Source organism: Babylonia areolata, chromosome 8, assembly GCF_041734735.1.
Source record: "Babylonia areolata isolate BAREFJ2019XMU chromosome 8, ASM4173473v1, whole genome shotgun sequence".
NCBI classification, from domain to species: domain Eukaryota; kingdom Metazoa; phylum Mollusca; class Gastropoda; order Neogastropoda; family Buccinidae; genus Babylonia; species Babylonia areolata.
The window spans coordinates 18986110-18998477 of NC_134883.1; the positions used below are offsets into that span (position 1 = coordinate 18986110).

At 44.9% G+C, this 12368-nt stretch overlaps 1 protein-coding gene across 3 annotated transcripts in view; it reads right to left on the bottom strand.

Moving 5' to 3' along the window:
• LOC143284617 (glutamate receptor-interacting protein 2-like) overlaps window positions 1–12368 on the bottom strand; it is an 82769-nt gene that overhangs the window by 22675 nt on the left and 47726 nt on the right. For all 3 annotated transcript variants that reach the window (XM_076591464.1, XM_076591462.1, XM_076591463.1), the window contains 3 exons: window positions 10046–10351; window positions 4513–4660; window positions 144–325 (listed from right to left, as the gene is read on the bottom strand). In XM_076591464.1, the coding sequence (XP_076447579.1) occupies window positions 144–325; window positions 4513–4660; window positions 10046–10351 (636 nt within the window). The remainder of the gene's footprint in view (window positions 1–143; window positions 326–4512; window positions 4661–10045; window positions 10352–12368) is intronic.

Genomic DNA, 12368 nt, shown 5'->3' on the forward strand with positions numbered 1-12368 from the left:
TGTGCTGTGCTGTGCTGTAGTGTAGTGCATTGTGATGTACTGTACTGTACTGTACTGTACTGTACTGTACTGTACTGTGCTGTGCTGTGCTGTGCTGTGCTTTAGTGTAGTGCATTGTGATGTACTGTACCCATGATGCTCACATTTCCTGGCCAGGGCTTCCCGTGAGGCACAGTGCTGCAGGTGTGTGACGGGCAGAATCTCCAGCTTGACGCAGTTCTCTGCTCCTGACTTCAGCAGCTGTGTGGCCTCCGCTACAGACATGTGTTCCACGCTGGCACCGTCAATGGACAGGATGTGGTCCCCAACATGGAGAGCTCCGCTCCTACCATCAACATAGCCACTGTCATCAGGGTGCACATAGACACACACACACACACAGACACACACACATACACAGACACACAAACACTCACAAACACACACACATACACCCACACACACATAATTGTGACCCTCCACCACGAAATGAGTCGCTTTGCACCAGAGGTCGATTTTTAGTTATTGGTATATCATAAATCTGCAATAAATGACCTTTACAGCGAAAAAAAAAGTTTGTAAATCAGATGATTCTGTGAAAAGTTATTGTGATTTGAAGTTCTAAAGTCGCGAAAGTAACGAACTGAGAAATCAAGGCCGAAAAGTTTTGGAACATCTTCATAGCAACCACATACTTCTAAGCAAGATATGTTCATGAAATTTGGCACACACATACTTAGTGGCAATGTCCACAATTGCACAAAGTTTGAAAGAAATATATTGAGTGTATTTAATTTTATTCAAATAAGAATTTTCTATTTTTTTGGAAAGAATTGCAACTGAAGTATTAGTATACTTACTTTTTAATCAGCTCAACATGACTAAAAACCTTCCAGTTTTAAGATCAGTTTTGTTGTGGTGTTGTTTGTGGTCCAATTACTATGAAACTTTTGCTTTGTATAGTATGTGTACTAAAATTTATGCCAGATATAGGTAAAAAATGCTAAATCATGATGCCGAATCATGTAATTGTGGTAATTCAATGTACTCACTGGCTTAGTGTGCTTGTGATATTACCATAATCCATACAACAAGCACAACAAAATAACAAAAAAGATCCACACAACAAAACTGCTCATACAAAAGGTACAAGTTCATGTGTGTTTTATCCCAGCATAGCATCAAATGAAATACATTTCATAATCCAAATGAACACTTCAAACAATTCATCTGCAAAGAAAACCTACTTGTCAAACCCATACTTCACACAATAAAGACACACAACCTCATCAAACAAACACTCAATCTGCTTAAAAAAAAAAAAAAAAAATGTGCAGATATGTGGCACAGGTAATCAATTCTTGTGGTACAAAGTGTCATCAGGGTGGATGGTGTTGATGTTGAACCTTCTTCCTCCACTCTTTTTTCTCCACCGGTGGTGTCAGTATGTTCCAAAAATGCATGGTTTATCCTGAAACAGTTTGTTATGTAATACTTCTTTTTCTCTTTTCATTTCCTTTGTTCTGAATTATTTTCTATATGTTCTAAAGTTTATTCATTAATGCTAATAATGTTAGATTAAATATCAACAGTAATTTCAGTTTTGTACATTTACATCACAGCTTTCATTCTTTACACAGGACTTTACAAAATGCTTTACTTCTAGTTCTATGTATTTTATCAGAAAATAAAAAAAGAATACACTTTTATATATATATATATATATATATATATATATATATATATATATATATCATAATATAATCAGACAAAGCAGTTTACTGATAATAAAAGTATGAAATAGTGATTATTAATGCTGTATCACTATGAGTATCAGTGTGCATATCAGTGTGCATGTGCATGACATGCTGCAATCCATTAAGTTACTTTATGCATAGTGGCATGTCAAGCACATGCACACTTATATCATTTATGTAAATGTCTGTGCAAAAGTTTACAATTCCATACATGTACATCTAGACAAAGTTTGTAAAAAGAAACTAAGTTTGCACACTTCATGGTAAATTTATACTATAAATCATAGTACATTAACAGTTTGCTCACTCACTCATAGATAGTTCACCAGCAGACAGTTCTTTAGTTGACAGTGTAGTTAGTGTGGTGGTGTTGCCTCTCCTTCTGATGCCATGACTTGCCAGCAGTGATCTCAGAATTATTCACTGGTGTACAGGCAGGCATATAAAGTACCATCATATCTTTCAGGGCTGAAAAAGAAATAGAACTATTAGTAATACTGTTAGTATTTACTGTTGACGCAACTCTATATATTTATTTACCTCAAAACAACACACACACACACACACACACACACACACACACACACACACACACCAACCTGACACACATTCACATAAAATATCCATTCAAGCAAATTCTGTGAAACTGAAAACTGTTCATAATGTCATGCCCCTGAACCTCCCCTAGCTCAGTTAAATGGTTAAACTGTGAAGAGACAGTGTGTGTGTGTGTGTGTGTGTGTGTGTGTGTGTATGTGTGTGTGTGTGATATTGTGTGAGTATGTGACTCACTGTGTGACACACATTGTGTGTGTGTGTGTGTGTGTGTGTGTGTGTGTGTGTGTGTGTGTGTGTGTGAGAGAGAGAGAGAGAGAGTGTGTGTGTGTGTGTGTGTGTGTGTGTGTGTGTGTGTGTGTGTGTGTGTGTGAGTGACATGTATACACACTGTGTCACACATTGTGTGTGTGTGTGAGTGTGTGTGTGTGTGTGTGTGTGTGTGTGTGTGTGTGTGTGTGTGTGTGTGTGAGATATTTTAATTTACATTCTGTTAATTTCCTCAGATTCATTTTATTCTTTTAATCATTTTTATTCCAGATGTCAAACAGTGAATTTCTGTTCCAATGTAAGACAATAAATCAGTCTTGAGTCAATCATTGTTAAATAAATTATTATCAATTGATTATTTCATCATTACATTTCAGTATTTGTCAATGTGGGTAAAATAAGAATGCTTACCTTCAGACACTTCAGATATACAGTCCCCCAGTCACTTTGCTTGCATATTCCTTGTGTGAGCTGTGAGAAACACAGTTCTATCACTTCAGTGCAGCAAGTCAGTTTCACTTGTTTCCATGTCAGTCACAACACTGATGGCACCTGGTGCATGTGATTTCGGCAATGACAGGCGAAGGCTTCCAACCTTTCTGTATCTAGTGCAAATGTTGATTCGTCATCTACATCAAAATTAATATTATTGTTGATGAAAACTGAACGACAATCCTGCGTCGTCTGCTTTCGAAATCAGCGTTGCCTTCGTGTTCACTGAGATCGATTTCATGAACGGTCAGTTCCATCAATGAAGTACTGGGTTAGAAACTCACAAACGTTGTCTTCTTCACTGAATGGCAAAATGTGTGTGACGCAAGTTATCTTGTCAGGAAATCGCCAAGTCACTCTTGAAAACGTGCTTCCGAACCCTGCGACCATGTTTATTTGAGCTAGCGTGCTGAATGGCTGGTTTCGTCACGTGGCCTCTCTCGGCCAATGACAGAGGGGATTTTCCTTCATAGTGACGCATTGTTTACGTAGTGTATCCTTATTTTGAAAGCGACGATTCGCTCGTAGTTAAAAAAATCAACTGATGAGAAGGACATAGATTGAAAGAGGCGGACTTGACCTTTAAAACAATGTATGATTCGACCGGTCGATTCCAAGAGATGAGGGAGGGTAAGCTTGTCAAAGTTGATCGATTTCGCGAAGTCATAGGCGATCAGAATGACGGGTTAGGCATTTTAAGCACACTTTTAAGGCAAAAGAAGACACAGTTATGCCTAGATATTTCAATATCAGATAAAAGAAAGCCTAAAGTTTATTATGAAGTCAAAATCTGAAAATCGACAACCTGACCCCCACCCGCCTAAAATCGCTGCTAGCGGGAAAGTTGGTCAGGGACAAAGCGACTCATTTCGTGATGGAGGGTCACATATACAAAGACACACACACACACACACACACACACACACAGCTACTGTCGTCAGGGCACACACACACACACACACACACACATACACACAGTCACACACACACATATATACACACACCCATAGACATGGACACAGACACACAGACACACACATACACGAGCAGCACCCCACTCCTGACAACAACACAGCCACTGTCGTCAGGGTACAAACACACACACACACACACACTTTCACATTGACACACACACATACAAATACATGTGTATACACGCATACACACATTAATACATATACACATGTCCATGCACACACACACACATAACTTCCATGGATACTTACTTTAATGCACACACACACACACATACACACTCTACACACACTACAAATAAACACCTCTACGGACACATAAAACCATGTTAACACATTGACACACGCTTACAAACCACACAAACACAGACATATTCAAAACACACTCAGACACACACAACACAAACAGACACACACACAACACACGCACACACATACACCACACATACAACACCCACCCTCAAACACACCCACACCACACACACCTATCAGCCACACTCATGGGGCGAATGCTCTCCACACAGACGCAGGCCTTGCCCTGATAGGAGCTGTGTGTCAGCACAATGCCCAGTGCTGCCCCCGGCGTCTTGTCAATCTCCACCAGCAGAGGGCCTGACGCCTGCTCCACTGCGTCTGCACACACCGCAACATCGTCATCGCTTTTGTCATCTGTGTCATCACTGTACAGTCTGCACACACCACAACATCGTCATCGCTTTTGTCATCTGTGTCATCACTGTACAGTCTGCACACACCACAACATCGTCATCGCTTTTGTCATCTGTGTCATCACTGTACAGTCTGCACACACCACAACATCATCATCACTGTTGTCATGTGTCATCACTGTACAGTCTGCACACACCACAACATCATCATCGCTTTTGTCATCTGTGTCATCACTGTACAGTATGCACACACCCCAACATCATCATCGCTTTTGTCATCTGTGTCATCACTGTACAGTCTGCACACACCCCAACATCATCATCGCTGTTGTCATCTGTGTCATCACTGTACAGTCTGCACACACCACAACATCGTCATCGCTTTTGTCATCTGTGTCATCACTGTACAGTCTGCACACACCCCAACATCATCATCACTGTTGTCATCTGTGTCACCACTGTACAGTCTGCACACACCACAACACCGTCATCGCTTTTGTCATCTGTGTCATCACTGTACAGTCTGCACACACCGCAACATCATCATCACTGTTGTCATCTCTGCCATCTCCAGTGGTGCAGTCTGCAGTGTGATACTTTGTCATCATCTATGTCATCATTACTGTCATCATGTGACACTTCATCATCACTGACATCGTCATCACTGTTATCACCTCTGTCATCACCAGTGGCACAGTCTGCAGTGCGACACTTTGTCATCATCCACATCGTCATCACTGTTATCACCTCTGTCATCAACAGTGGCATAGTCTGCAGTGCAACACTTTGTCATCATCCACATCGTCATCACTGTTGTCACCTCTGTCATCACCAGTGGTACAGTCTACAGTGCGACACTTTGTCATCATCCACATCGTCATCACTGTTATCACCTGTGTCATCACCAGTGGCACAGTCTGCAGTGCGACACTTTGTCATCATCCACATCGTCATCACTGTTATCACCTCTGTCATCACCAGTGGCATAGTCTGCAGTGCAACACTTTGTCATCATCCACATCGTCATCACTGTTATCACCTCTGTCATCACCAGTGGTACAGTCTGCAGTGCGACACTTTGTCATCATCGACATCGTCATCACTGTTGTCACCTGTGTCATCACCAGTGGTACAGTCTGCAGTGCGACACTTTGTTATCATCGACATCGTCATCACTGTTGTCACCTCTGTCATCACCAGTGGTACAGTCTACAGTGCGACACTTTGTCATCATCGACATCGTCATCACTGTTATCACCTGTGTCATCACCAGTGGCACAGTCTGCAGTGCGACACTTTGTCATCATCGACATCGTCATCACTGTTATCACCTGTGTCATCACCAGTGGCATAGTCTGCAGTGTGACACTTTGTCATCATCCACATCGTCATCACTGTTATCACCTCTGTCATCACCAGTGGTACAGTCTGCAGTGCGACACTTTGTCATCATCGACATTGTCATCACTGTTATCACCTCTGTCATCACCAGTGGCATAGTCTGCAGTGCGACACTTTGTCATCATCCACATCGTCATCACTGTTGTCACCTGTGTCATCACCAGTGGTACAGGCTGCAGTGCGACACTTCATCATCATCAACATCGTCATCACTGTTGTCACCTGTGTCATCACCAGTGGCACAGTCTGCAGTGCGACACTTTGTCATCATCCACATCGTCATCACTGTTGTCACCTCTGTCATCACCAGTGGCATAGTCTGCAGTGCAACACTTTGTCATCATCGACACCGTCATCACTGTTGTCACCTCTGTCATCACCAGTGGCATAGTCTGCAGTGCAACACTTTGTCATCATCAACATCGTCATCACTGTTGTCACCTCTGTCATCACCAGTGGTACAGTCTACAGTGCGACACTTTGTCATCATCCACATCGTCATCACTGTTATCACCTGTGTCATCACCAGTGGTACAGTCTGCAGTGCGACACTTTGTCATCATCCACATCGTCATCACTGTTATCACCTGTGTCATCATCAGTGGCACAGTCTGCAGTGCGACACTTTGTCATCATCGACATCGTCATCACTGTTGTCACCTGTGTCATCACCAGTGGCATAGTCTGCAGTGCAACACTTTGTCATCATCGACACTGTCATCACTGTTGTCACCTGTGTCATCACCAGTGGTACAGTCTGCAGTGCGACACTTTGTCATCATCGACATCGTCATCACTGTTATCACCTGTGTCATCATCAGTGGCACAGTCTGCAGTGCGACACTTTGTCATCATCGACATCGTCATCACTGTTGTCACCTGTGTCATCACCAGTGGCATAGTCTGCAGTGCGACACTTTGTCATCATCCACATTGTCATCACTGTTGTCACCTCTGTCATCACCAGTGGCATAGTCTGCAGTGCAACACTTTGTCATCATCGACACCGTCATCACTGTTGTCACCTGTGTCATCACCAGTGGTACAGGCTGCAGTGCGACACTTCGTCATCATCCACATCGTCATCACTGTTGTCACCTGTGTCATCACCAGTGGCACAGTCTGCAGTGCGACACTTTGTCATCATCCACATCGTCATCACTGTTGTCACCTCTGTCATCACCAGTGGCACAGTCTGCAGTGCGACACTTCATTATCATCAACATCGTCATCACTGTAATCACCTGTGTCATCACCAGTGGCACAGTCTGCAGTGCGACACTTTGTCATCATCCACATCGTCATCACTGTTATCACCTCTGTCATCACCAGTGGCATAGTCTGCAGTGCGACACTTTGTCATCATCGACATCGTCATCACTGTTATCACCTCTGTCATCAACAGTGGCATAGTCTGCAGTGCAACACTTTGTCATCATCCACATCGTCATCACTGTTATCACCTCTGTCATCACCAGTGGCATAGTCTGCAGTGCAACACTTTGTCATCATCCACATCATCATCACTGTTGTCACCTCTGTCATCACCAGTGGCATAGTCTGCAGTGCAACACTTTGTCATTATCGACACCGTCATCACTGTTATCACCTGTGTCATCACCAGTGGCATAGTCTGCAGTGCAACACTTTGTCATCATCCACATCATCATCACTGTTGTCACCCCTGTCATCACCAGTGGCACAGTCTGCAGTGCGACACTTTGTCATCATCCACATCATCATCACTGTTATCACCTGTGTCATCATCAGTGGCACAGTCTGCAGTGCGACACTTTGTCATCATCGACATCGTCATCACTGTTGTCACCTCTGTCATCACCAGTGGCATAGTCTGCAGTGCAACACTTTGTCATCATCGACACCGTCATCACTGTTGTCACCTGTGTCATCACCAGTGGTACAGGCTGCAGTGCGACACTTCATCATCATCAACATCGTCATCACTGTTGTCACCTGTGTCATCATCAGTGGCATAGTCTGCAGTGCGACACTTTGTCATCATCGACATCGTCATCACTGTTGTCACCTGTGTCATCACCAGTGGCATAGTCTGCAGTGCGACACTTTGTCATCATCCACATCGTCATCACTGTTGTCACCTCTGTCATCACCAGTGGCATAGTCTGCAGTGCGACACTTTGTCATCATCGACACCGTCATCACTGTTGTCACCTGTGTCATCACCAGTGGCACAGTCTGCAGTGCGACACTTTGTCATCATCCACATCGTCATCACTGTTGTCACCTCTGTCATCACCAGTGGCACAGTCTGCAGTGCGACACTTTGTCATCATCCACATCATCATCACTGTTATCACCTCTGTCATCACCAGTGGTACAGTCTACAGTGCGACACTTTGTCATCATCGACATCGTCATCACTGTTATCACCTGTGTCATCACCAGTGGCATAGTCTGCAGTGCAACACTTCATTATCATCCACATCGTCATCACTGTTATCACCTGTGTCATCATCAGTGGCATAGTCTGCAGTGCGACACTTTGTCATCATCGACACCGTCATCACTGTTGTCACCTGTGTCATCACCAGTGGTACAGTCTGCAGTGCGACACTTTGTCATCATCCACATCGTCATCACTGTTATCACCTCTGTCATCACCAGTGGCATAGTCTGCAGTGTGACACTTTGTCATCATCGACATCGTCATCACTGTTGTCACCTCTGTCATCACCAGTGGCACAGTCTGCAGTGCGACACTTTGTCATCATCCACATCGTCATCACTGTTGTCACCTCTGTCATCACCAGTGGTAGTCTGCAGTGCGACACTTTGTCATCATCGACATCGTCATCACTGTTATCACCTCTGTCATCACCAGTGGCATAGTCTGCAGTGCGACACTTTGTCATCATCGACACCGTCATCACTGTTGTCACCTCTGTCATCACCAGTGGTACAGTCTGCAGTGCGACACTTTGTCATCATCGACACCGTCATCACTGTTGTCACCTGTGTCATCACCAGTGGTACAGTCTGCAGTGCGACACTTTGTCATCATCCACATCGTCATCACTGTTGTCACCTCTGTCATCACCAGTGGCATAGTCTGCAGTGCAACACTTTGTCATCATCCACATCGTCATCACTGTTGTCACCTCTGTCATCACCAGTGGCATAGTCTGCAGTGCAACACTTTGTCATCATCGAAACTGACATCACTGTTAACATCACACGAAAGTACACTAAAATTAATAAATATTTCCACTGAATGAGCATATGCCGATCTGACTCAGAAAACAAAGCTCACTACTGCAATGCAATATTGGATCCAGCATCATGAAAAGTACACCTCCTTTGTACCAGACATAACAATCATTATGAAGATGTTGAGTACAAGGTGTCATATATTGTATGTGCAGCATGCACTTAATGCACATAAAAGAACCCACAGCAACAAAAGAGTTGTTCCTGGCAAAATTCTGTAGAAAAATCTACTTCGATAGGAAAAACAAATAAATTCTGCACGCAGGAAAAAAATTTTTAAAATGGGTGGCACTGTAGTGTAGCAACGCGCTCTCCCTGGGGAGAGCAGCCTGAATTTCACACTGAGAAATCTGTTGTGATAAAAAGAAATACATATACAAATAAAAATATATATACAATCAATTGGTACCAATACATTGATACAATCAATGATTGGAAAGGTTTAATTTGGCATGGCAGTGGTACAATCAACATTAAAAAAAGGTTTTTAATTTGGCATGGTGGTGGTACAATCTTCAGTGTGGGAAGTCTCCCAACAACTATACTGTCGACAAACATGCAGAACTGACAATGACGTCAAACATCATCCAACATTTAATTCATCGTTGTCTTCATCACCTTCACCATCCCAACCTGTTCATCACTGACAGACATCAACTCCCCCCCCCTTCCCCCCACGCACACACACACAGGCACCCACCCATGACGGCAACATCGTAGGCGACGGTGAAAGTGGTCTGGTGGCCACACTGCTGCAGCAGGCCCCACATCTCGGTGAGGGACAGATGCGTCACCTTGTAGCCGTTCACCTGTGTCACACGGTCCCCCACCTTGACGTGCTCGTGGCGGTGGGCGGAGCTCCCTGGACGGATGGCCACGACAGTGAAGGGGAAAGGTCGCATGTCATCCACCTTCATCCCTCCCCGCAGGGTGAAGCCATAGCCAGGCCCCTCCTTGTCCAGGGTCACCTCCCACTGCCGCGACTGGATGTTGGCCGTGCTGGGGGCTGGACAACAACAACACAACATGGTTTTTCTTCTCCCCTGTGCTGGGGGCTGGACAACAACAACACAACTTGGTTTTTCTTCTTCCCCTGTGCTGGGGGCTGGACAACAACAACACAACATGGCTTTTCTTCTCCCCTGTGCTGGGGGCTGGACAACAACAACACAACATGGTTTTTCTTCTTCCCCTGTGCTGGGGGCTGGACAACAACAACACAACATGGTTTTTCTTCTTCCCCTGTGCTGGGGGCTGGACAACAACAACACAACATGGCTTTTCTTCTCCCCTGTGCTGGGGGCTGGACAACAACAACACAACATGGTTTTTCTTCTTCCCCTGTGCTGGGGGCTGGACAACAATACCACAGCTTGGTTTTTCTTCTCCCCCTGTGCTGGGGGCTGGACAACAACACAACATGGTTTTTCTTCTTCCCCTGTGCTGGGGGCTGGACAAGAACACAACATGGCTTTTCTTCTTCCCCTGTGCTGGGGGCTGGACAACAACACAACATGTTTTTTCTTCTCCCCCTGTGCTGGGGGCTGGACAACAACACAACATGGTTTTTTCTTCTTCCCCTGTGCTGGGGGCTGGACAACAACAACACAACTTGGTTTTTCTTCTCCCCCTGTGCTGGGGGCTGGACAACAACAACACAACTTGGTTTTTCTTCTCCCCCTGTGCTGGGGGCTGGACAACAACAACACAGCATGGTTTTTCTTCTTCCCCTGTTCTGGGGGCTGGACAACAACACAACATGTTTTTTCTTCTCCCCCTGTGCTGGGGGCTGGACAACAACACAACATGGTTTTTTCTTCTTCCCCTGTTCTGGGGGCTGGACAACAACAACACAACATGGCTTTTCTTCTTCCCCTGTGCTGGGGGCTGGACAACAACAACACAACATGGTTTTTCTTCTTCCCCTGTGCTGGGGGCTGGACAACAACACAACATGGCTTTTCTTCTTCCCCTGTTCGGGGGGCTGGACAACAACAACACAACATGGCTTTTCTTCTTCCCCTGTTCTGGGGGCTGGACAACAACAACACAACATGGCTTTTCTTCTTCCCCTGTTCTGGGGGCTGGACAACAACAACACAACATGGTTTTTCTTCTCCCCCTGTGCTGGGGGCTGGACAACAACAACACAACATGGTTTTTCTTCTCCCCATGTGCTGGGGGCTGGACAACAACAACACAACATAGTTTTTCTTCTTCCCCTGTGCTGGGGGCTGGACAACAACAACACAACATGTTTTTTCTTCTTCCCCTGTGCTGGGGGCTGGACAACAACAACACAACATGGTTTTTCTTCTTCCCCTGTGCTGGGGGCTGGACAACAACACAACATGGCTTTTCTTCTTCCCCTGTTCGGGGGGCTGGACAACAACAACACAACATGGCTTTTCTTCTTCCCCTGTTCTGGGGGCTGGACAACAACAACACAACATGGTTTTTCTTCTCCCCCTGTGCTGGGGGCTGGACAACAACAACACAACATGGTTTTTCTTCTCCCCATGTGCTGGGGGCTGGACAACAACAACACAACATAGTTTTTCTTCTTCCCCTGTGCTGGGGGCTGGACAACAACAACACAACATGTTTTTTCTTCTTCCCCTGTGCTGGGGGCTGGACAACAACAACACAACATGGTTTTTCTTCTTCCCCTGTGCTGGGGGCTGGACAACAACAACACAACTTGGTTTTTCTTCTTCCCCTGTGCTGGGGGCTGGACAACAACAACACAACATGGTTTTTCTTCTTCCCCTGTGCTGGGGGCTGGACAACAGCAACACAACATGGTTTTTCTTCTCCCCCTGTGCTGGGAGCTGGACAACAACAACACAGCTTGGTTTTTCTTCCCCAACACTCTCCCTTCCAAGAGAAACCAGCAGGAGGCAGGATAATCAAACAATAATTTATCAGTTACTGCCTGTCCCCTTATTCAAGAGAATATAAAATTTTAAATGTTCTCATAAATTCACACACACCAAGCATACACAAACAAGTACACACACACA